The following is a 26941-nucleotide window of genomic DNA, read 5'->3' as shown; positions in this document are numbered from 1 at the left end:
GCTGTCATTTCTATGGCAAAAAAATCATTTTGCTGCCAAGCCTAATTATTATAATGATGTTGAAATTTAAAAATGGTTAAAATTAGAAAGAAATTGGTCTTTGTCATAGAAATCGATGTTTTCGTAATAATTATTAGTTTCCAACGTAAACATTGATGTACATGTTCTGAAGCTTCATTCCGGGAGAAACCAAATTATTCAGCCCGAATTTAAGGAGGTAACGCCATGTTAAATAGTTCGAAAGCCTGTCACTTTTCTCGAAACAAAAAATTACAAACGGTCATCCCCAACATTTAAACATATTTTGCAAAATAATGTAAAGATTTTTTTTAATTAAGCCATAATAAATCGAAACAGATATCGTTATCCAAATGTTCTCAAAATATTAAGACTGGTGAACTGCACAAAAACAAAAAAGGTTATATTCCTCTACTGACGCTAGTCAACTATTTTTTTACATCAAATGCATGATTTGGACAAAATGGAATTACCAGAAATTCCCAGCTCAAATGGAAGTTTTTCGTTTTTTTAGCGAACTCATATTTAATTGTGTGAAACTTTTAATTGATAATCAGGGTAATAGCATCCAAGAAAAATGAGTTAACCAATGGTCTAGCATTTGCAACATTTCTATATTGCAAATCACGGTGCAATTCTGGTTAGTAAGGTACCATCACGGATGGTCCGTTCTATGTTTGATAAGGCACCATTATTGTCAAATTTGTAGGTCCACGGAATCATTGTAGACTGTTTAATTGATTTTAAGGAATCTTTTATGCTGAGTTGGCCGGTGTTATATCATCTATGATCGGCTTTAGAATTTTTAAGGTACCGGAAACAGCAGTTTTATGGTATCTACAGTTCTATAATGGATTGAGGGATTCATATTCAACAAATTGTTCTAAAATATTCGAGAATTAAATATAAACTTTAATAGTTATGCAGTATTGAAAATGTCAGTTTGAATTTGCCAAATTTATTTGCCGTGTTCCAATGGGGTGAATTGCAGAAATTTTTAGCTAAATGAACAACTCTCTAAACGAATTATGCGACATTTGTTGCCATGAAGAGATAAACTGAACAACTAATTTATTGTAATTTGCGTTATTTGAAATTTATTTCATATTTTGCTCACTCTTCCTTTTATGAGCAATGTTGCCAAAATGAATCACTATTTTCTATGGTGTTTCATGGTAAGTTTTAAAGTTTTAAACCAAGTTCTCGAATCATACACAAAACATGCCAAAAAGGTTGACGACTTCATTCAAAGTTTGAGAAGAAATTTTTTAGCAACTTATCTGAAATAATTTAGACAGGAATTGCATTTTTTTGCTTGACAATTTTGCTATTCTTGATTATAGAAACTCTTCAATTTTGACAAACTTGCATTCAACGGTAAACCATGTAGTTGCTCGGCGCTGAAAAAAATTTTTTTACCGTTGCTCAACAAATTTTTGATTATTTCTCAGTAAAACTTCGATTACACCCACGCACCTGGTTTTCAACACTGCTGGACTTTTTAAAAACAAAAGCTACAATTAAGTTCTTAAAGATTCGAAGTACCCGATACTAGATTAACATCAAATTTATCGCAAAGAGCTTTATATTGAGAATTGGTTTCCTTTTGACCATGGATCAATTTTGCACATAAACAGCATGGGCTCATTCTTAGCTTGTTTCTTCTTCAGCACAGCGGCGGTCATTTCAATTTCAAATATTCTTAGACTAAATTGCGCAATAAACGTAATAACAAACTTCACTGTATAAAATACCCTATGGAAATTCCGAAGAATACTTTCGTTCTCTCTTATCAGTGGAAAATTCTCAGTGAAATTGCTCAAATACCAATTCTTGGTTGCCTAATTTGCAGAGAAATTCACGGGACCCAAATCACACCAAAAGCCCACCAAAACACACAACAGTCAGAAGTATGCGGGTAAAACTTTATTATGAAGTGCGATCGGCATAAAACCTGTGTAAATATTCCCACAATTCTATTTTACTGCTTTTCCTGACCTAATGGCGTGTTTTGAGTAAAATTTGCCCAAATTAAAACCAGAACAGTGCAGCTTCAAAATTGTTGGAAATATAGAGCGTAATACAAGCCAAGACGACGCATGCTTTAGTGCTGAAAGTAGAGCCGAGATTTTATTATAAGCGCAATTTTGCAAACTAAACTAATATCCAAAACTATATTGCTCGCTGTTCTTACTAACTTCTACTATATTTCCTTTATTACTCTGGCCCTTAGGTACTTAATTTTTTGTACATTGATTTAAACCTTTTTGGTAAAAAGTCATTTATTAATAGCATTAAAAATGCCGTACAGAAGATCGGTTAAAGTTACAAAAACCCCGAAATTGGATCTCTCTTTGGATCGGAAATTAACCCAGCCCTACAAAAATTCTGCCTTAAAAGCTGCGTTAGATGACCAAGAGTACGAATTAGCCCGGGCTGCACGCCGCAGGGCACGCATGAGGAGTCTAGAACGCGAGGCACCCTCCGAAGTCGAAGTCGTGAGGTACAACAACGTCGGATCCCTCGCGACTGCTGGCGACATCTTTGCAACCCAACTTTACCAACCGGTCCAGTACCTTGTTGACGCTCCTAGGATTCTACCCGCCGCCCAGACCATCGCGTATTACCGGGTCATTGATCCGGAAACAAACCAGCAAATGGTGGTTCCAGCTAATAACATGTACCTAAACATCAACCAACCGTTTATGCACCCGGCTACTAGTATGTATCCGACTCATATGAGGCCTGGAGTTTATGAGATCGAGGCACCCATGGCACCCGTAGCTCCGATTGTTCCTCAGATTGGAGAGGATTGTTATGAGATTGTTGAGGAGACTGTTTCTGGAGATACAGATCCGTTTGGAATGGTGCAGAAACGAAGGACGCTCAAGGCAAGGACTCTCAGTCTTTTTTTCTTTAAAAAAGGCCGTTAAAAATTATGGACAAAGGAAAACAAATTTTTAAAAAATATATGCTTAAGAGGCAGTGTACAATCAAAAGTTCTAAAAATTACCGAAATTTTGGGAAAACAATTATGTATTAATAGTCTAACAGCGCTAAATGTAGGAAGTTAAATCGAATTCAAGATAAAAATTGAACGTGCAAACGCAATTATTTCATGTTTTCAATTTCAAAATTTTTTTCTTCTGTACTGAAAATGAGAAAATGGGAACTTTTATCCCAAAAATAAAATGGGAACTTTTATCCCAAAAACTAATATGGGATGTTTTATCCCACTTTTAAAAAATATGGGAAATTAATTTCCACTTTGCTGACTATATATAGGAAGCCAGTTTTTATATCAACCAGTTATTCAGTATCGTTCACTTCAACCATTTGTTCACTTCAATTCCAATTTAGTTAGCCATCTGATATTCCTCTCTTCAATTGTCACCACACACTTGCTCAATAAATTGATAAAGTAAACATATGATATCGATATTGCTTAACTCATTATTCATATTGTACCGCCTTAACTGTTTTTATAATAAAATTTTTAATTCCATTCCTTTTGTCTTTAGAACTTTAAAGTTAAACTCTCTTTGTATACTCCCATTTAAGCGGCGAGTATAAATTGGTGCGACCAGTGAGGCTCACTCAAGGTTAGTAAATTCTATGTTCTAAAGACTCTAACTTTAATCTTTAACTTAAATAAAATTTGCTGCGAGGCAAAAAACTTAGGAAAAGTTTCCAAGTTGTCTCATTTCTATGTTCTGACTTAAATAAGTCGAACTTAACACTTTGTTTTAAATCATATGTTAAAATTGTATCAGCTATTACTAAAATTTTCTATCTTTCGTCAGTTATCTGACTTTAATAAAAGACTTAGAAAAATTTCTAAGTTCTCAAATAAAAATAAATTGTACCCAGAGGACGTAATTCTTAGACTATCTAAAGTTGTCTCTGGTACTTACAGAAACACTTAATTTATCTTAGATAAAATAAAGACTTGGCAAACGTCCAAGTATTTTAAATAAAAATGGCTGATGCTCCTATTTCTTTGAGTAATGTGTCTTTAACTACTTTTTCAGGTAACGATCCCAGTCAGAGTGCTCTTGACTTTTGGAATTCTGTTGATCAAAAAGTAAAATTTTCGTTAGGAGTTGTTCCTACTGATCCTGATAAGAAAAAGAGTTATGAAAATAGACAGAGATCTCTATTTGGGTCCCTTTTAACCGATACAGCCTTAGAATGGTTTAATACTATCGATGAGGCTAAAGTCTTAAATGATATTAAAAACGACTTTCTTGATAGATTTACTGACGGTCGTGATAAATTTAAGCATAGATTAGAGGTAGAAAATGCTTCTAGACAAGAAGGCGAATTAATAAAAAATTATTTTCATAGAGTCAAGCACGCGGTTGATAAAGGTTGGCCAGAAGACTTAACAAATGTAGCTAACGCTGATCGAGCGCAAGAAGCAGTAATACAATCCAGACAAAGAGAACAGAAATATATTGATTTTGCTATAAGGGGACTGCAACCCCCCTCATTAAAGCGAAAAGCACATGAACGGCGTATTAAGAAACCTAACGAAAGTTGGGACGATTTAAAAGAACATCTGATAACACAAGATTTAACTTGTATAGTTTTTAATGAGAATTCGGCTAAACAACCTTCAGACAAAATATCGTCCTTAGAGACAATAATTAAGGAACTTACAAGCTTAATAAAAAGTAATGAAGTAAGTGCTATACAAAATACAAGCAACTTCAATAGAGACCCGAATATAAAAGGACGAGCCAATAATACTAGGTTCTGTGAGTATTGTAGAAACCACGGACACTCTATTTCTACTTGTAACAAAAAGAAGTTAGACGACGAAGTACAAAAGATAAGAAAAGAATTATTAGAGCAAAAAGAGACCAAGCCTACATTTAGTAATAACTACAGACGAGGTGCTTGGAATAACAACCAATATAATAGTAGAAATAATAGTTATAACAACCGAGCTCAAAACCCGAATTCTTTCTATAATAACCAGAACGGCTACAAGTACGGCAATAGATTTAACCAAAATAAGCAATATGACCAAAGATTTCCCCGAGAAAATTCATTTCGGCAAAATGAATATGCTGCTAAACAATTTTATGAGCGTGAAAACAGCCAATTCAATAGAAATCAAGCCCATAGTAATACAAGGCCTACTTTACAACAAGACACAAAGTCTTATAATACACAAAATGAAAATAACGTTCGTTGGATTCAACAGGAAGAAAACAATGTTGACTATTGTGACGCTATCTCAGATTTATTTCCTTTAAACTAATACGGTCTCCGAAAAATAAGAATATCACATCAAATCCCAAAGCCCGAATTTTCTTGAACTTATATCACTTTGCTACCGGAGACAATAAAAAACATAGTGGCTTAGAAATAGAATTCATGATCGACCCAGGATCAACTTGCACTATCATAAATTACCCAACATTTCTTGAGCTTAACCAATTGGGGCAACAAATAAATATCCAGACTTCAGGCAATAAAACAAGAACTTATAACGGTTCCGAAATACGCATGATAGGCTACACTATACTAACTTCATACTTTGATACAGACGGGAAATATAAAGCAAATCATAGAGTATGGGTTACTGAGGAGAAAACTTCTAATTTATTAGGAGTAGATTTTTGTCATACATTTCTTAAAGCATTATACTTTGATATTCCAGCAGTAGAACTGAAGACTAGTGATAAAGGAGTTCTTAGTTATGGCTCGCTAAATAATGAAAAGGAATATCCCCAAGTCTCTAAATTGAACGCAGTGATAATACACCAGCCTCTATATATCCCACCTAAGTCTACATTTCTCTACAAGCACAAGTGTAGTGAGCAAGATATATTTCCGAAAGGCACTTCTTTTGTACCTAATAGGACTACAGTAAAAACCGAGTTGTGCTTTATAAATACTATTTGTACTAAGAACGAGAAACAAATTCCCCTGCTCATCGAAAACCACAAAAATCATCAAGTTACACTAAATAAAGGGATAATTGGATTTACTATATGTGATATTACAAACAATACACAAAAATACAGTATTCGTGACTGTAACGAATTTACTTATTCTGTTATAAATAAATGCGAAGAGCTTGATAGTTGTTTTATGCTAAATACAACTACAAATACTATATCCGAATCCACTGACCTAACTGCTGAGTGTATTAGGTATATTAACTTTGACGAAAATTCGATATTCGACGCTAATATGCCTATTATCCATACTATATCTAGAGACTTAGTATTAGACAAAGGCTTTACTGCCTCCCTTATTAAAAGATACCCCAACTTAAAGAGGAATATTCTACAATACTTTAAAAGTATAGGATCGGAGAATAAGGTAGACCACGAACTAATACATTTTCAAGATGAGTATAGTCGGCAAATTATATATAGTCTTGTAATGAAGGAATATTATAACTCTCCCCCATACGAAGCAAGTAAAACTTGTTCAGTATTTTGTGAACTACAAAAGACACTTATGCTTGACGGAATAAGATGTATTGCTATGCCTAAGATAGCATGTGGCGGAGACCCCAGATTGTGGAAAAGAATAGCTAAAGAACTAGAAGAACACTTTAAGCACACGGGAATAACTATTTATGTATACATTAGTGGCAAAGAATTACAGTTAATTAACAATATAGAAAATCGTCCTCTCACTGACGAGCATATCGCCGAAATAATGGAGCTATCCGCAGGAGAACTAGTAGAGAAATGTAAAAGCGAGGATGATATTGCCACTGACTTTTCTAAAGAGGCAAAAAAGATATGCCAACCCAAATCAAGAGAACAATTTCCAATATTCCGCTCAAAATATCAAGTAAAAGAATTAATAGATAAATTTACTACAAGTGTACATGCTGGACAAAATACTCACTTCAATAAAACGGAATTCCTACAAAAATTCGATTTTACACAAACTGACTTGACTGAGAACGAATTCTTTCGACTTGCAGATATACTGCTTACAGACAACGATGTATATTCACATCATAAATATGACATTGGCCGTACTAAACAACAATTTAATATACCCCTAATAAAAAATGCAGAATTCAAAAAGCAAAGACCTAGTAAAGTACCCTTCCATTTAAGGGATAAACTCGAATTACTGATGGACGAGTTAATACAAGCAGGCATTATAAGAGAACTAGATGAACATGACGATATGAATAGCTGGTTCGTTAACCCGATCATAATCCTTCCTAAGAAGGATTACGTCAAACTAGTAATAGATGCTCTTTATCTAAACTCTATTACTGACACAAGTAATTCAAGTTGGCCGTTAGAACCACTACAAGTCCTAATAACCCGAGTGAATGGATCATATTTTACAAGCAGCGACCTTTCTTGTGCTTATCATCAAGTGCCGCTAACGCCCGAAACACAAAAGTTAACAGGATTTATAATAGGAGGGAGACAGTATACTTATCAAGTCGGCTTCTACGGATTAAAACCACTACCCAATTTCTTTAGTAAATTAATGCGCTATGCATTCGGACCTCTTATAAAAGAAAAGAAGGCTATTACATATATTGACGATACACTACTACAATCTAATACTAAAGAGGAAATGTTCAATATAATAAAAGAATATCATGCTCTATTAAGAGAGGCTAACTTAAAAGCCGCACCGGATAAAACAATGTTCTTCTTACGAAAAGTAAAATTTCTCGGACACGTTATATCAGAAAATACACTTTCTCCAGTTATATCGCGTATTGACGACATTAGAAACTTAAAGACTCCCGAATCAAAAACTGACGTTCTTAGCGTATTAGGAGCAATGGGATTCTACTCGAACTATGTGATAAATTTTCATATAGATGCTAAGCCTTTGTACGATTTAACAAGAGGCGATGTAAATTTCAAATGGGAAGAAGAACACGAGAAAGTATTCAATATACTAAAAGAAAAGTTCGTACATGATATATCACTAGCAATTCCAAATGCGAACTACCCATTTCATATACATGCTGACTCGTCTAACTTAGGCACTGGTTGTATACTTATACAACAATTCCCTGATAGAAAAAGAATTGTATCAGCGAACTCTAGAGTATTCGACAAAGCTGAACAGAAAATGTCCCCACAGCATAGAGAATTATGCGGAATTATATCCGCACTACAAACGTATGAATTCTATTTAATAGGATCGCCATTTCCCATATACCTCTTTTGCGATCACAGGCCAATACTATTTTTATGGTCCAGGCGCGGACAACTGTCGCACAGATTTTTCAAATATCAAGTCGTCCTAACTAAATTCCAGAACTTAAAAATTATATACACCGAAGGCAAGAACTTAGCATTTCCTGATTTACTGAGTCGACAAGTCCCAATAGAAGAAGCGAAGAAATTTCAGATTGAACATAAAACAATACCTAAGGATATAAATTTCTACACTTCGGATTTAAAGCCAGTCTTTTACTCTGTATTGCACAAAGAGGATAAAACAAACTCGTCTAACGATTCTTATCCTATACTAGCACAAGTATAAGGTGGAACAAGAAAAGTAATGAATATATCGGATAATGATTTTAGTATTTCTGACGCACCCGAAGGATTTACAGACTCTTGTAATGCTATACATACTGTAGCCGACTATTTCAAATTTGGCAAAAATATAAATCAAATAGTTAAGCTCACAGATAGTAAACAATCGGATAATACATATAGTGAAATACAAGAAGAAGTAAACTATGTAGAATTGGACGACTCAGGATATAATGACGACGAATTTAGTGATGTTATAGATAATTTAGTCGATCCAACATTAATACATGCACTAGAGAAGGCAAAAGAAATCTACAAAGAGCGTACAAAGCATTATACTATTATAGAGTCAACAGCACTACATAATGAGAATGTCAAATCAGATTGCTCTGATTTGCTAACGAAGTTAACTGAATTTGCTAAAAAGGCACAACTAGATATTGACACTATACTACAAGAACAAAATAAAACCCTGTATTACATATAGTACGGAAATGGATAGAATCAGGCAAAGAACCTGAACACTACTATATGACTCGACAATGTAAAGCATTAAAAGCTTACAAGAGTATATATAAGTTATTATTACAAGATGAGAATTATAAACTACTATGTTACAATAAACCTAATGAGAATGGTTCCTTCGAACTAAAGATATGTATCCCTATCTCTCTATTTCTAAAGTGCTTCGAGCTAGCACATAGTAACCCAATGAGTGGCCACCGTGGCGATGCTAGTACCCTAAACAATATATCCAGATTCTTTTACTGGCCTGGAATGTATAAATGGGTTACAATGTTAATCCACGATTGCTTAGATTGTCAAAAGAATAAAAGTAAAAGACACGATTTAAACGAAGCACCCTTACAACAATGGGGCGAATTGGAGACAACTCCCTTCCACACTATACATATAGACCATAAAGGACCTTTTCGGCCTTCTAGTAATGGCAAGTACTACTGTCTTGTAGTTGTAGATTCATTCTCTAGATATGTACAAGTATATGCTGTTAAGTCCGCTACTTCTGACGATACTATAAAACAAATGGAGAAATTTATAACTAGCTTCGGAATACCTCAACACATAGTGCATGATAACGGTACTGCTTTCATGAGTAGTGATTTTGTAAACTGGAGTTTTGAGCTTGGAATTACACTGAGGCCACGAACAGCATATTCCCCTTGGACTAACGGGAAAGTAGAAATTCAAAATAAGCACCTTACAAACTATCTTAGACACTTTCTAAATACCACTGGAAACAATTGGGCAAAATTTGTTGACAAATTTGCATTTAAGCATTATACAGCAGTGAATTATAGTACTGGTTATACGCCGTACGAGATTATATTCGGAATAAAGCCACAAATACCTATTTCGCTTAGACTAGGATTGCTGCGGGATAATAAGAAGAATTGTATATCTCAATATTGTCAGGACTTGCCGTCACATACACATTGTAAAAATTCGTGTAGAAACGAAAAGGTAGATAATCTACTACAAAATAGATTATCCAATACTGTACTACAACGTGAAACAGATTTTAAGAACATATATTGTAATACTTATACTCGTTGTCGTCAAGTTACAAATAAAGCCCATGAATACAGAAATAGATTTAAGCTCGGACGACCAATCAGCATTGGAAGCAAAGTCCTACTAGAGAATCATTCTAAAAGCTTGCTTATATCTAAGAAGCTACAATCACTTCGGTCCGGTCCATACACTGTTACAAAACATATAACTAATACAACATATGAAATACAAGGAGACGAGACGCAACAAAAAAGAGTAGTGCATAGAAACCATATAGTAGAATATTTTCCGAAGGAAAGAGAAATACAACCATTAATTGCCGATTATACTACTGTATATGCTGAACCCGAACAATTCTATGATAACTATAACAGGCATTACATAAACAAATTTAATACTACCCAACCTAGTAATTTTATGCACTATATGCCTTGGCCAGTATTCAACAATGTTGAAACGCCGCCGCAACTCCCAAATAGTAGACCCACTACTACTACTTCTACTAATACTACTACTAGATGTAGTAGCAATAACCCTCCGATTGATTCAGGCATTGACACATTAGGACTCCGAACATTATTTAACACACAACAGCAAGTTACTTCGCCTAGTAAGTCATTTAGGCCACAGCATATATCTACCCCATATCCAAGAGGACCTCTTAGTTATCCACAAACACCTCATTCCCCCCAACCATTAGCACATGATATAAGTCCCTTTAACTTTCAGAGTAGTTCACAAGTCATTACTACACAACCTACAACCCCACTAGCTAATAAATCAGTAAATGAGAAATTATATCCTACTGAACCCAGAAGGTCTGGTAGACAAGCAGTTGCTACAAAGTTATTTAATGATCCTATTCCATGGGACGCTTTAAAGGATAAAAAGAAATAAAAATTTAAATACACAGAACAAAAAGATTTTATTATTAGCCAATCAAATTCTATCATTTATAAATAAAAGGAGAATAGAAACCCCAACTCTAAAAACCAATAAAAAATGAAAACTTGAATAGAAAAATGGGATAAACATTCCCAAACTATGAAAACCAATGAAATTGCACAAACTGGTCTAAAAAATGGGAATATCTTCCCAGCCAATAAAAAGACAGAAACCGTCACTAAAAATGGGAATAATTGAAACATGTGTCTAAAAGTGAGATGAAACAGCCCATTTTGCACACTATAAATAAGGGAGCAAAAACACAAAAAATCATTCTTCCTTCTTCATCTCTTAGTCAGCATTTAAATGCTTATCAGAATCAACGGCAAACTAGCCAAATTGAAATCCACTTTCTTTCCTGCTAACGACTTAAGCGTTATTTACGCTACTTTCCTTTTTTCCGATTTAACCACAGAGACTTTTCTAGTGAAAGACACATCAAGTCTATTCGCTGCCTTAAAATTCAACTTTGAATTTAAAATCCCTTCAAGCATTCATACCTTCACTAACATAATTGAATATTAAAAATGAATTCAGAACAAGAAACAGTTGAGCTAACCAGCTTTCAGTTCCCCGAGCCCGATCCAGAAGTGTTGGACGAAATAATTGAAGTAAGTAAATTTATAATTCTTCTTTGTTCAAACTTCTACCCTTTCAATATGAGAGTACCTGTAATTGTACCTCTAATAATTTCCACACTACTTTCAATAAATGGAGCCAACGCAGACTCCGAATTTAAAAATACTCTAAAGAAAGTAAAAGTAGGACACTTTGATTGTTCTAAAATGGATTCTAATAAAATGTACTCATTAAACAAAATAGCTCCATGCGATATCGATACTGAGAAAATAAAAGTAAGTGAGGCAACTGCTACTATTATGCAGCGCAATTATAAGACTAAATTAGAAGCAACTATGTGTAAAGCTACACATCAACGCCTAAAGTGGTATTGTGATACTTTTGACGATAGTGGTTTATCCGCTACACAAGCAACTATTAGCTCAGATATTAAATTAACAGCCGAGCAATGTCTCGAAGCTAAGAAAACAGGCTCCGCGACTATTAACACTAACAAAGTTCCATTTACAAAAAATGTAAAGAAACAAACAGTTATAAATAAGGGCGACGTTAGTGATAAATACAGTAATGAGTGCACAGAAACAGGATGGATCTACCACGATACTTACGAGACATATATGCAAGATATTAAATTACTAGTAAATTTAGAAGATGGAACGGTAAATAACCACTATAATATTCCTCTGCCTTGTAGCCTAAACAAAAATGGCTGCGACAGTGGATCAACTGATCCTTATGCATATACATGGGAAAATAGAGAAAATTGTATAATAGAAGAATTACACACAGCTCCAGTAAAAATGATACAAATAGATAGAAAATATTATATAGTAAGAGAATATGAAACTGAACCTGAATCAACAGAAGCTGTTATTAGACGTGCGCAACCATTTAAAGGGCCACGAAATACTTTCATTTTTCAGATTTATAATAACCCACAATCAATTTGCGACTCAAACAAAATAGTTTATCCTACTCCTTATAGCTCATTATATATACATTATGAAGGAGGATTCGATATGGATACAGGAAAGGCAAAAAAACCAATTCCAAATGTTGTAAAAAATACTTATGTAAATAGCACAAGAGGCAAATTGCTCGTAAAACGAACTTCATATACAAATGGAGAGCCAAATATTGATCTGCACTCAGGAATAAATTATGAAGCCCATATGGGAACGAAATTTGACTATTACGAATATACTAATATAAGAAGACTACAGCTTTTAGATTTACAAATGATAAAAACCGATTGTGAGTTAGAACGTGCTATAAAGAGAACAAATTTAGTCTATTCGCATAGTAATCCACGTATGGCTGGATTCTTACTAACAAATAATCGCTCAATGTTCTTAGAGACAAATGATAATGTTGCATGGCTATATCATTGCCCACAGTATTTCTCACCCTTACAAATTATGGAAAAATGTTATAATAGAATTCCTATAATGTATCAAAATAAAATACATTTCGTTGATCCAATTACTAGAAAGACATACACTAGCGCTGAAGAACGATCATGTGTAGATAAACACGATAATTTATTTCAATTAGATATTGAAGATGATAACTCCTGGGTTGAATTAACACCGGGTATAACTAGAGTCAAAGGACCCTCTGTTTTTGAACCTAATATTGCTCCACAGAGATTAACTAAATACAAATTCCAGGATAGTGATGAAATATATTTATTTACTGATCAAGAATTAAAGAAATTTTGGCGCGGAATTAAATTCAATAACGAAATGAAAGATGCTATACAAACTTTCTCTAAAGAACTTGTTGTTTCTCAAGATAATTTTAAAAGTGAGGATAGAACTTATCTTAACTATCCAATGAGAACAGTCTACTTAGACTCTTTTATTTCTCCTAATTTCTTTGATAACCGCTATATAGAAATGTTCGGTTATACACAATTTATCTTAGAGCAATGTGGAATTTATTTTGCCGCTTTTCTTTTCTTGAAATTTATTATTCAAATTGTTGTAACAATTATAAAAGCCCTACAAATACATAAAATAACAGGAGCTTCTGTTAATTTTGGCAAAATCATCTTATTTGCCACTTACAATATTCTGTTCACTTCTATTATGACTTCTATCTTTAAAAATGAGACAACCAATGAGAAACAGCCAGATGATGCTGAACATTTAGTAACTGAAATGAAAGAAACACACTTTAATCTATATCCACATATTCCGCACCCATTATATAGTGCAATTAGAAATGAAAGACATGAAAACAATGTTGCAATAGAAGAAAATGGTGATAATCCAATTTCTCCCGTATAAAAGCAATAATGACTTTAAAAAATATACACAACTATAAATAAAAAACACAAATAATTAGTTTGTTATATATATAGAAAATAAATATCTTATCCATACTACACATTTATGTTATTTCTATTTTTAGAATTTAGGATACGAAGGTGACGATGACATGCCAGACCTAGATGACTTCATTCTCCCCGATACCTTCGAGGAACTGATGGGCCAGCAACAGGAACCACCAGAACAACAACCAGTACGAACTACACCAGGGAAGAGTATTCACACTATCAATACCGGGAGAGGAGAAAAAAAATTGGATTTAACAGAAGTTACGATTGCTCCGACAGCCACCCACATGAAACACACAGCTACAATTTGCCCTATACAGCCACGAATCCTTAGCATGAGCCAGAGATTGGAAAAACAGAAATTTAACGAAGAAAGAACGAGGAATAGGCAATTTAGAGGACACCCAAACTTTGACTGGGGCCTCCAATACAGAGTGCTACCAGAGGGAAATATTTATAAGATCCAATCTTATAACTCAAAATTAAAGACATATCGACTAAAGAATATATCCCTCGACCGACAGAACTTAACAGTCCCCTACCAGTTCATAACCGCAGACCTCAACAACGAGCGGGACACATACACGCTGGGACTGGAGCAAAACTTCTTACGAGAGAAGAAGAAGAACGCGAATCTAATGAACCGAATAAAATTTTTGCAAAACAGAATAAATCAACTTGAAGGAAACTAAAACAAGAAACTTATTCTTATTCTAGAAACCATCTTATTCTTAATTTTGTTTTAAACATGTCTGTAAATTTTTATATCTAAATTTTTATGTCTAACCTTGTATATCCAGCTAGTTACAACAAAACCCGCTAAGTCGCCGGTTGGATGTACTGAAAATGAGAAAATGGGAACTTTTATCCCAAAAATAAAATGGGAACTTTTATCCCAAAAACTAATATGGGATGTTTTATCCCACTTTTAAAAAATATGGGAAATTAATTCCCACTTTGCTGACTATATATAGGAAGCCAGTTTTTATATCAACCAGTTATTCAGTATCGTTCACTTCAACCATTTGTTCACTTCAATTCCAATTTAGTTAGCCATCTGATATTCCTCTCTTCAATTGTCACCACACACTTGCTCAATAAATTGATAAAGTAAACATATGATATCGATATTGCTTAACTCATTATTCATATTGTACCGCCTTAACTGTTTTTATAATAAAATTTTTAATTCCATTCCTTTTGTCTTTAGAACTTTAAAGTTAAACTCTCTTTGTATACTCCCATTTAAGCGGCGAGTATACTTCGTCACAACGCTTGCAAAGTTTGCTTCATAACGTCAATGCTGAGGTTGCTAAGATCGATACTAAGGTTGTTGCTCTACCTCAACGCTTATCTCTCTATTTTAGTAAAATACTTTGGGAGGTGAATTTTTAAAGCTCGATATCTTGTCAAACTCTAACCACTCTATAACTCTTGATTATATACATATAGGGTTAATTTTCCAAGTAAGTTTAAAGTGGGCTCTCTTTGCTTAAGCTGTTCCATAAAAGTATATATTACGAAACCGCACTGTTTAAGTGTGTGTGTGTGTGTGTGTGTGTGTGTGTGTGTGTGTGTGTGTTTGTGGACGGGGTGAGCTACGTGGGCAACGCGCTTTTTTTGTTTTGCCAATTTTTAACAATAAGTATATCATACACAGAAGCTTGAGTGACGCTATCAAAATGACAACCGAGTATAGGTTGTTTTGTTTGGAGGCATCACTCAATAAACCCGAATCACCTTCGTTTTTTTCATTATAATTTTGTAGTCGGTCGGTGTTTTCCAATAGTATTAATATCACCATCGATCTAATGATTTTTCATTGGTATTATTTAAACTATTTGCCAATTTTGCTTATTTTGACTTAATTCAGATATCACTGTGCTACACTGTCAAAAAATTTGATCAATCAGAGCTTTAGAAACGTTCAAAAAATTGTCGAAATTTTCCACAGGAAAAGTGTTTAAATTTTAAAAGAAAGGTCAATTTGCAGCGTTCTTCTGCAATGTTTTTCCTTTTTTGTAACAGTGCGTTAAATTTCAAGAGAACACAGGGAAAATAACCTTTCACTAATTCTATTTGGCATCTTAAATAAGCATTTGATATAGAGATAACTGGGCAACTTCAGTTTGATACAGCTGATATCTAAAACCACGATTATTGAAAAGTTTCTGACTGCAAATATTTAGGTTGCTTAATTTCAATTTGCAAAATTGTTTTTACAATCATAATTGATGATACTTTTTTCACTAAAAAACGAGCAAATAGCCCGGTATGAACCCCTTCCATTCGTCTCTTCATTCTGTTTTTGTGTGAAAAATTTCTTTTTTATATACTTAAAACTCTTTCAACGCAAAAATATTCGCTAAAAGTACAATCATATCAATCATCGGCTAAAACTTTTTTCTTGACACATTCAAAACTAGTCAAAATAGACAGAACAAAATTTGAAGTTTAGTTTTCCAAACAGACAAAAGTAGCTCAGATTGAGAGCAAAAAACCGCAAACTAAAGTTAAACTAATTTTTTTGTTGTATGTTGATACATAAGGAACCAGATACATTTTTCATACAATTATTCAAAAAATCGGGTCCCCAGTTTCATGGTTACAGTTTAACAATAGGTGTAACAATAAGTCATAATTTGAAAAAACCGGCGCGGACTTAATTATAAGGCTTGGCCAAGACGTGTAAATCTAAGTGGATGTGTTATCCAAGACTTGCTTTTTGACTAAAACGTCTAGGCCAGGACTTACATTTAAACGTGCATGTGGTAACTGATACTTCTATTTAGACCGTTAAGTGTAAAAAGCTCTGAATCAGCTGATATAAGACTTGCAATTAGACGTGCACAGTACTGATATAGTCTTGCTGCTAGTTCAGGTATTTTGAAATTATCATGAGTTGGGCCAACTGTCAGTTCGGAGCTGGCAAAATTTTATGCTCAAAATATGTGTAAACAGTTAATAGACTCTAGTAGCAAATTGAGCTTAGTTTTTTCATTAAGATTTTGGTACAATTTATCAAAATTGAAAGCAATGAGAATTCAGAAGATATTAAAGTACAATATAATACCGGTTGTTATATACAATTTATAATATGAAGAAAAAAAGTAACAATGCTCTCTTTTGCAAATTTGTGAATTGTTCGAAGCCATGATTTTTTGCGGTCACGTTAGAATAGATAAAAAATTAAGCTATAACTAGCAGAGAATATCTGTTACATACAAAGTTTCGAACTGTTTCCTTTTAGACCATAAAAATGATTTTCAATAGACTATGTAATAATAACATGTGTTTTTGTTGTATTAATTTATGATTTTTGCAACCCAAAAAATGATGTAAGTCATAAAAATGAAAATATTCAATTAGTGATATTGTATAAAATTTAATGAAGATATTATATAATATTAGATCAGATTAGATTTTGAATTTCCAAACGCTATATAAAAAGTTCAATGCATTAGTGCAATCAGTGTTTGAGAGACATTCAAATAGGTCGAAACCTGTCGAGTGATGTCTCTTTTCAAGAACATTGAACCAATTGAAGCATAACCTAATTGAGGAGCTAATTTACTAATTGAAGAGCTAATTTACTGACCCCTACCATAATTGTTTTAAAAGGAATTGGTTTCCTTGTATTTAGTTACCCCTAAATTTAAGTAAAAAAGTTGGAATTTTTATTTCGGATAGCGTTAATAAATTAATAGCGCAAAAAATTGGTTTTCAATAGGTGTCTGAAAAATTAACGCATAATTTTGCATTTAAAATGAATAAATTTTGAAGCTGATTTTCAAAAAAGATGATTTTGGAAACTAATGAGAGGTGTGATCATCCATATCAATCAAAATACCATTATAATACAGCAAGATATACACACATATATGCACCAAGATCAAAATTACCAAATAAAAAATAGATAATCATGCTCTGCAGGTAGAAGTTTCCATGAATTCTTAATAATAGAGAAAAAATGTTCTGATGAAGAACATAAGAGTCACTGCCTGATTTTCTCTCTGCCGACTTAAAGGACGGGATCTTGACAAAGCAACAAGAAGTGTTGGATCTTACGATCAAAGAGGGCGGAAGGTACTATACTGCGGCGGGGAAGCTACCCGAGTTGGATCTAGCAGAGGCTAAAGGTCTCAGCAGAAGTGCCGTCCGAAACAGGATTGACAAGAAAACAGGTAAGCTTGTTTTTATGCAATAACCCCCCCCCCCCCCCCCCGCTTATGGCATATAAATCTGGAATTATTTTTTGTTACTTCTCCCGAGCTTAGGTACTTCTCCCTTAACAGTAACACCCCTATGCTCAGAGGTCTCGTGGTTAAGAGCTGCACGTACTGTAAGCTCCCTGATAGCATGCGCTGTTTTTTCGAAATTAACAAAAAAGCGTTGCTTAGCTTATATGCAACCTTGCGAATCCCATTATCGCCGCGTATTTGGAAAAAAATTCATTGCGAGTTTACCAAATCAGGAGTCTGACGCGGATCAATTGGCCCATTTTACTTTCTTTAATTCTCAAAAGCGTATCTTAATACATGTCGAAGGGCCTTACAGTGTGGGATGTGGCGACAAAGGAACAATTTTATTAAATAATCCATACCATTAAACAATAGATTATACTAAATTATACAATAAGATTAAAATTATTAATATTATAAATGGAAAATTGCGACAACTAGCGCAAAATTAATCAGAATCTGTTGATTAGTGTGCTGAGCAAATACTATATGACATGTTGACTTCTCATTTTTAAATGTCGTACTTAAGTGCTCAAGAATTTTTCAAGTGCTTTCTATCATTTTGGGATCAAATTTCGGCAAGGTATAAAAAGAACCACTCTGGAATCAGACCGTGTTGAGCAGAAATCATTTAAAAAATCGAATTTTTTTGAACTTTTAATATGAACACTTCATTAAACCTTTGGAAACCATAATAAGCTACAGTTTTTGTCGGATTCAAAACTCTGAAATCAGAGCATTTAAAATTTATTAAATTATCTGAAAATTTAATAAGAAATGCGATGATATTTCCACGTAAGAAAAACTCAAATCACTGTGGCGATAATCGCTGGAATGCGCTGAAAAAAAGCGATGAAAGCCGCAGAATTTAGAAAAAAATTCAGTGTATCTCACATTCAAAAGCATTCATTTGTGAGCTGCGCTAGTTTGCTTTCGAAAATTGAACTAAACATGGAGCAAGCGGTGGTGGAGTTAATAACACCCTAGAAGAGGGGGCTCTATATGGGGTGTTGAATCCAGGGTTGGCAACAGTTTTTGAATGAATATTTCATGGAATCTTAGATATACCATACACTTGAAAATTAAGGATATCCAATCTTAATAGCAAACAAAGAAGCTTGCTAATGTGTTCCGACCCCGCTCACCCACATTTTTGGCTTCATACTCTACCAAATTGGGATGTGAAAGATATTTTTCAAAATGTCAAATATTGTTCAAAAATAATGGTTCTATAAAAAAATGTTTCAAATTAAAATTATTTAGTTAAGTAAATAAAACCAGATTACTGAGCGCTGACACCTGACGTTATTAAGACTACAAGGCAAGATAAACAAATAAGAAAACTCACAAAAAAACAACAAACTTTTACATCAAAAACTAAATGTCTGTTTTCTTGAAAAAAGACCACGTAAAGACAAAGTCAAACTAGCGTCAAGTTAAACCTAAACCTAAAAGAAACTCGTCGCATCATTGCAGAAAAACCATCTCTAATAACCTAAAACAGACACAAAAATGTAAATTTAATTGAGTACAAAAACGTTGCAATCTGTCTCAGCTGACCGTTATATGATGACCAAAGTTGAAATGCTCATTAACTATTGTATATTTTGAAAATATGTGTTTTTAAAATTCAAAACGACCATACGCTTTTTGACTAACAAAAAGATATGTTCCATGGATCTCCTAAGAAAACGAAGTGGGATTGTCTTAAATAATTCTTGATTTGATTTGTTCTGATCTGTAATTAACGTTAAAAAGTAACAAAAAACGAAAACAATTTTTAAAAATTCATCGACTGATTACGATTTCAATTCGACGTTTTTGGTTTTTGAAATAAATTGATTGGACCTAATCTAGCCTTGCTATTGCCATTTTGCCATCATTAGTTATACGTTCTTGTTTTGAATATTATAAATATGGATAATTTGACATGTCAAAATATCAAAATTAAATGATGAAATTTCCATCACTATCGATTTAAGTTAGCAAAAAAACGATATTATTATTATTTGTTCAAGAACACTCTGAAAGGATGCACAAACTACAACAGGCTTCTTTAGAGTAAACAAAGATTGTGTCAGCAGTTTCAAGGTATGTTTATCTGAAAAAATTAAACAATGTGGACTAAAGAAGCTTATTTTATGCCATTCTTGATGAAAAAATATAAATTTTGAAAAAGATAGCGAAAAATTTAGCGAAAAAATTAGATCAAACGATTTTACGACACTTTTATATTTTTAGAGATGAAGTAATAGTCGCGTTGCCTTTTACCGTTACCAATTTTAACAAATTTTTTTTGCAAAATTTTCAAAAAAAATTGCTAAAAAATTCGGAAAATGTGAACGATAACAACAAAAATACTGATCACATGCTCTCAAATTTTTAAGCCTTGATATCTCCGAAAAAAAAACAAAGTTAAAAAAAATTGCTTCAATTGTATGCTCTACGCTCTATGGAGGACGGGGGCTTTCTAATGATATTACTAACAACCCTCTACGATGAATATATCGATCGGCGAAAATTGACAGAACAAAAAACCCATCGGAGCATAAAGTTCGCCATTAAAAACAGTTGGAACAATTAGCATAAACTACTGATCGTACCAATCTCAAATTTATAATAAAATTTAATAAAATAAGTATAATGTTAAAATGTACAGTAAATTAAAAAAAAACTAAGAAAATAAATAAAACCTCATTAGTGTGGAATGATTTCCGTCAGAAGGATGAATGTTTTATGCCCGTCACTCTTGAGTTAACTATAAACCTAGTAAACGAGTGCCATGTCCTGTACTTCTTTATTTCTGTGCTAACCTTAAACAATTGTTCCTAAAATTAACTCTTGATCAAATAGTAGATTGAGTGATAAATTCATTGCAAATATTTGGGAGGCTTTTTGATTGCTAAGCCGTGGATAACACAAATGATTAATTAAAAAAGAAACAGGACATTTTCCTTGCCTATGAATCAAAAAGTTTTACTCGCAAAAAAACTAGACCCACAGTGGACTAGGAATGGATTTGCTTTTCCCCTCATTTCATGTTTCGAGGGTGGGGGGGGGGCAAAATCATCACTTCATTCTGGCTTCAAAAATCTCGAAAATGTGTAAACAGATCTTCGAGAAAACAGAAAACATAGCAAAAAGATTTCCTGAATTGCCTCGCAGTCATCTTTGTCAAAAAAGTCTTATAAGCATATAACGTCTCATAATTGCAAAAAATACTATGCAAATTGCTATTAATTTAGCCCGAAATAACACATTTGGACGACATAAAAAAATAAAAACAAAAAATTAGCTTGAAAAATTGGAGTGCGAGCAAAAATAAAATATCTCGCCTAGCGAAAACTTTTTCACACCCAATTCTGTCGCTCTGTTTCAACATTGGTTTTGAAAAAAAAATAATCCGTCTTTTTTTCTCTGCTCTTCGAATTTGCCTACGGAAACAATTTTTTTTTTCACCCCTGAGCTTCCGGTTTTTCACAAGCTCATTTATTGAAAAAAGACAGGCGCAGGAATCCAGGAGCAGCTCAAAGTAAAGTTTTATCTTACACTCCAACCAACCACTAATTGCTGGATTGATGTCATTCAACTTGAAACAACAAATGGAGGAAACATAATAACAATGAAAAACAAGTTATGAACAAGTTTTCTCTGAAAATTGGTTGGAAAAGCAATTGCTTGGAAAATTTTTGGGAAAACGCCTTATAGGGAAGTGTTATGATGGTATTATTGTGTTCAACAAATAATAGCGAAATATGACCATAAATCTCAAGAAAGGAGAAAAAACGATCAAAAGTAAAAGATAGTATTTATGGACAAAATCTAAGAAAAACCGTTGATTTTTTTTAAACTCCTCCAAAAAATGCGTAGTCTCAACAATTCAAAAACTGTTCTGATCACACCTTAAGAAACAGTCACTTCTGAGTCATTGAGCAGCCACACGACACCTAAATGCACTGGAAATACTTAACTGTGAGCATAAAGTAAAAAAATAGAGAAAAAACGGAGTCGACTGATTTTTAATAAAAATAAGTGCTATCGATTATTTGATTGTTTTCGATTAAAAACACCAAGCCTACCCAATACTTATTTGAACAATTGAAAGGACAAACTATCTTGCGAGGCAGATAGAAAAACACGGCTTAGGAAAAATAGCAAAAACAGAAAAATTAATTAAAGTTGTTTAACTTGAGCCAATAAACTATAAATAAAACAATTTGTTTTCGATAATAAAAAAATCATGGAGCCACAAAAGCCTGCATAAAAACTAAGTTCAGCAAAAAAAATACGTGAGACACAAAACAAAATAAATATAGTGTAAACCTCTTAAATGGTGAAATCACAAAAATAGCTCAAGATTGCATATAAAATGTTTAAATTCTTCTTTCTTCAAAAATGTTTCCTAATTTAGAGGTTTTGTTTTCAAGGGTATAGGATAAACTTTGCCTGAAAGAGAAACGTAAAAACTAAAAAACTGCGTCGAAAAAGCCGCACATGATCAAAAAGAATTTCTTCCCTTACCAAATTTTTTTTTCACCTATCTTTCTCTCTCTCTCTCTCTCTCTCTCTCTCTCTCTCTCTCTCTGTCTCTCTCTCTCTCTCTCTCTCTCTCTCTCTCTCTCTCTCTCTCTCTCTCTTTCTCTCTCTCAAAACCGCGGCATAAGAAAAAATCACTCTCTCTTCTCTCGGCTCTTCAATTTGTTCAGCCGTTTCATTTATGCACTTAGTGCAGCATTGACTTTTACTTCTTATACCCAAAAAAATTATACTCAAAAAATGATTTGTAAGAGATTTTTGTATCAGGGTCATATATAATTTCTCTGGATTCAGGCTAATATCGCAATCTAGTACTCCAAATCGAGTAGGGTCAGCATGAAATCATTCATGATCCTTGTTTGAAATCAAAGATAATTCAACCCGGGGTCTGACTCAGTGTCTGAATCAGAAAATTTCAGAGTCTGAATCAGAGAATAACAGAGCTAAATGTGACATGAACAGACTCTGAATCAGTACTAAATATATTCTGAAAAACCTCCCATTTCAGTACTGAATTACTCCGAAAGTTAGGTATGGGTATGTGATCCCTAGTGATATCCCTAGTGATCGACGAATTCAAAATCTTGCAAGAATCTTGCAAGCAATCTTGGAAGGGAATGCATACTACTTGCAAGCAGCTTGCAAGATTCTTGCAAGATTTGAATCATCTTGCAAGAATCTTGCAAGATTTTGAATTCAACTTGCAAGTATCTTGCAAGATTATGAATTCATCTTGCAAGTTTCTTGCAAGATTTTGAATTCTTCGATTTTTTTTACCTGGTTCGCTGGCTGCACTCGGCGGTTGATGGAGCTGAAATAGTTAAGCTACTGTCGGAAAATCTAATTCAGTCCAGTTAAAAAACCGACTTTTTCGAGATTTTCCAGTATGATTTTTGTGGTTCATCCCTCCTCCATTTTCATTCCGGGCTGGGGACCGGCAGTGGCGGAGTTACTGAAATAAGCTATAGGAGTACTGATTCAGTACGGCAAAAAAACCGCACTTACACAGTTCTCCGAAACAAACAAAACGACTAAACCAGACAAAATAAATCAAAATAAATCAATATAAATGCAAAATAGCAAACAGAGTGTCGGAAAATTATCTCAAGTCAAGTTAAAAAACAAGACTTTTTCGAGATTTTCCAGTATGATTTTTGTGGTTCATCCCTCCTCCTTTTTCATTCCGGGCTGGGGACCGGCAGTGGCGGAGTTACTGAAAAAAGCTATAGGAGTACTGATTCAGTACGGCAAAAAAACCGCACTTACAGTTCACCGAAACAAACAAAACAACTAAACCAGACAAAATAAATCAATATGAACACAATATAGCAAAGAAGTTATCGGAAAATGATTTCAAGCCATTTTAAAAACCAACTTTTTCGCGATTTTCCGGTATAAATAATGTTTTTCGCTACTCTATTTTTATTCCGGGCTTAGGACCGGAAGTGGCGGAGTTACTGAAATCAACTAAAGGAGTACTGATATAGTAAACTATAGGAGTACTGATACAGTACGGCAAAACACCGCACTTAGACAGTTCTCCAAAATAAAGAAAACGACTATATCAGACAACAGAAGTCAACATGAAAACAATATAGCAAATAAGTTGTCGGAAATTGATCTCGAGTCAGGTTAAAAAACCAACTTTTTCGCGATTTTCCGGTATAAATAATGTTTTTCGCTACTCTAATTTTATTCCGAGCTTTGGACCGGAAGTGGCGGAGTCACTGAAATAAACTATAGGAGTACTGATATAGTAAACTATAGGAACACTGATACAGTACGGCAAAACACCGCACTTAGACAGTTCTCCAAAACAAACAAAACGCCAAAACCAGACAACAGAAACCAATATGAAAACAATATAGCAAATAGGTTGTCAGAAAAAGATTTCAAGTCAAGTTAAAAAACCAAGTTTTTCCAGATTTTCCGGTATAAATACTGCTCTTTGCTACTCTATTTTAATTCCGGGCTTAGGACCGGTAATGGCAGAGTCACTGAAATAAACAGTAGGAGTACTGATATTGTAAACTATAGGAACACTGATACAGTACGGCAAAAAACCGCAATTAGACAGTTCTCCAAAATAAAGAAAACGACAACACCAGACAACAGAAACCAATATGAAACAATATAGCAAAAAGGTTATCGGAAAACGATCTCTAGTCAATTTAAAAACCGACTTTTTTAGATTTTCCGGTAAAAATAATGTTCTTCGCTACTCGTATTTTTATTCCGGGCTAAGGACCGGCAGTGGCGGAATTACTGAAATCAACTATAGGAGCACTGATATAGTAAACTATAGGAACACTGATACAGTACGGCAAAAAACCGCACTTAGACAGTTCTCCAAAACAAACAAAACGCCAAAACCAGACAACAGAAATCAATATAAAACAATAAAGGAAATAAGTTGTCGGAAAATGATGTCAAGTCAAGTTTAAAAAACAACTTTTTCGAGATTTTTCGGTATAAATACTGCTCTTTGCTACTCTATTTTAATTCCGGGCTTAGGACCGGTAATGGCAGAGTCACTGAAATAAACAATAGGAGTACTGATATTGTAAACTATAGGAACACTGATACAGTACGGCAAAAAACCGCACTTAGACAGTTCTCCAAAACAAAAAAAACGACGAAACCAGACAACAGAAACCAATACAAAACAATATAGCAAACAGGTTATAGGAAAATGATTTCAACTCAATTTAAAAACCAATTTTTTTTTTTGAGATCTTCCGGTATAAGGTCCTTCGCTACTCTATTTTTATTCAGGGCTTAGGACCGGCGGAGTTACTGAAATCAACTATAAGAGTAATAATTTAGTAAGCTATAGGAGTACTGATGCAGTACGGCAAAACACCGCACCTACACAGTTTTCCAAAACAAACAAAGCGGCAAAACCAGACAACAGAAACCAATATGAAAACAATATAGCAAATAGGTTGTCAGAAAAAGATTTCAAGTCAAGTTAAAAAACCAACTTCTTCGAGATTTTCCGGTATAAATACTGTTCTTTGCTACTCTATTTTAATTCCGGGCTTAGGACTGGTAATGACAGAGTCACTGAAATAAACAATAGGAGTACTGATATAGTAAATTATAGGAACACTGATGCAGTACGGCAAAAAACCGCACTTAGTCAGTTCTCCAAAACAAACAAAACGACAAAACCAGACAACAGAAACCAATACAAAACAATATAGCAAACAGGTTATAGGAAAATGATTTAAACTCAATTTAAAAACCAACTTTTTCGAGATTTTTCGGTATAAAGAAGGTTCTTCGCTACTCTATTTTTATTCCGGTCTTAGGACCGGCAGTGGCGGAGTTACTGAAATAAACTAGAGGAGTACTGATATAGTAAACTATAGGAGTACTCATACAGTACGGCAAAAAACCGCACTTACACAGCTCTCCAAAACAAACAGATCGAAAAAACCAGACATCAGGAACCAATATGAAAACAATTTAGCAAAGAGGTTTTCGGAAAATGATCTCAAGTAAATTTAAAATCCAACTTTTTCGAGATTTTCCGGTATAGAGAAGGTCCTTCGCTACTCTATTTTTATTCCGGTCTAAGGACCGGCAGTGGCGGAGTTACTGAAATAAACTATAGGAGTACTTATATAGTAAACTATAGGAATACTGATACAGTACGTTAAAAAACAGCACTCACCGAGTTCTCCAAAACAATCAAAACGACATAACCAGACAACGGACATCAATATGAAAACAATACTGCAAATAGGTTGTCGGAAAACGATCTTAGTTAAAGTTAAAAACCGACTCTTTTGAGATTTCTAGGTATAATATTCTTCGCTACTCTAATTTTCAAATTCAGACAAACGAGATCAGTATAAAAAGAAAAAAGCTAACAGGTTGCCGGAAATTGATCTCAACTCAAGTTAAAAACCGACTCTCTTGAGATTTTCCATTATCAATTTGTGGTCCTCTTCTCTTTTCATTCGAGGCTTTGTGGGCAAGAAACGGCGGAGTTATCAAAAAGTATAGGAGTACTGCTATAGTACAGTAAAAAGGGCCGCACTTAGACAGTTTTCCGTAACAGAAACAACAAGACCATACGAAATAAATCAGTTTATATAGAATATAGCAAACAGGTTGCAGAAAATGATCTTAAGTCAAGTTAACAATCGACTCTGAGATTTTCCAGTATCATTTTGTGGTTCTTTAGTCTATTTCTGCCAGGCTCGATGGGACCAGCCGCGTTAAACTATCGGAGTACTGAT

At 34.0% G+C, this 26941-nt stretch overlaps 2 protein-coding genes across 9 annotated transcripts in view; both read left to right on the top strand.

Moving 5' to 3' along the window:
- Nucleotides 1-1963: 1963 nt before the first annotated feature.
- Nucleotides 1964-26941, top strand: part of LOC142350853 (uncharacterized) — a 105839-nt gene continuing 80861 nt past the window's right edge. For 3 of the 7 annotated variants that reach the window (XM_075402832.1, XM_075402831.1, XM_075402830.1), the window contains exons 1-2: nt 1972-2903; nt 17936-18098. In XM_075402832.1, the coding sequence (XP_075258947.1) occupies nt 2319-2903; nt 17936-18098 (748 nt within the window). In that variant the 5' untranslated portion in view covers nt 1972-2318. Of the gene's footprint in view, nt 2904-17935; nt 18099-26941 lie in introns of all 7 variants that reach the window. The other 4 variants (XM_075402836.1, XM_075402834.1, XM_075402837.1 and 1 more) reach the window with 4 other exon arrangements.
- Nucleotides 11350-17912, top strand: LOC142350855 (uncharacterized). Of its 2 annotated transcripts, XR_012760920.1 has the most exons (3): nt 11350-11605; nt 13989-15243; nt 17878-17912. XR_012760920.1 is itself a non-coding variant. In XM_075402838.1 (2 exons), exons 1-2 carry the CDS (start codon nt 11522-11524, stop codon nt 14604-14606), a joined length of 702 nt encoding a protein of 233 aa, XP_075258953.1. In that variant the 5' UTR covers nt 11350-11521; the 3' UTR covers nt 14607-15265. The 2 variants fall into 2 exon arrangements, 1 of the variants encoding a protein (XP_075258953.1); XM_075402838.1 differs by lacking the exon at nt 17878-17912 and having other exon boundaries at nt 13989-15265.

The sequence above is a fragment of the Convolutriloba macropyga genome, chromosome 12 (assembly GCF_964194025.1).
Source record: "Convolutriloba macropyga chromosome 12, txConMacr16.3, whole genome shotgun sequence".
Classification (NCBI taxonomy): Eukaryota; Metazoa; Xenacoelomorpha; order Acoela; family Convolutidae; genus Convolutriloba; species Convolutriloba macropyga.
This window is presented reverse-complemented; position numbering and strand designations above follow the sequence as displayed.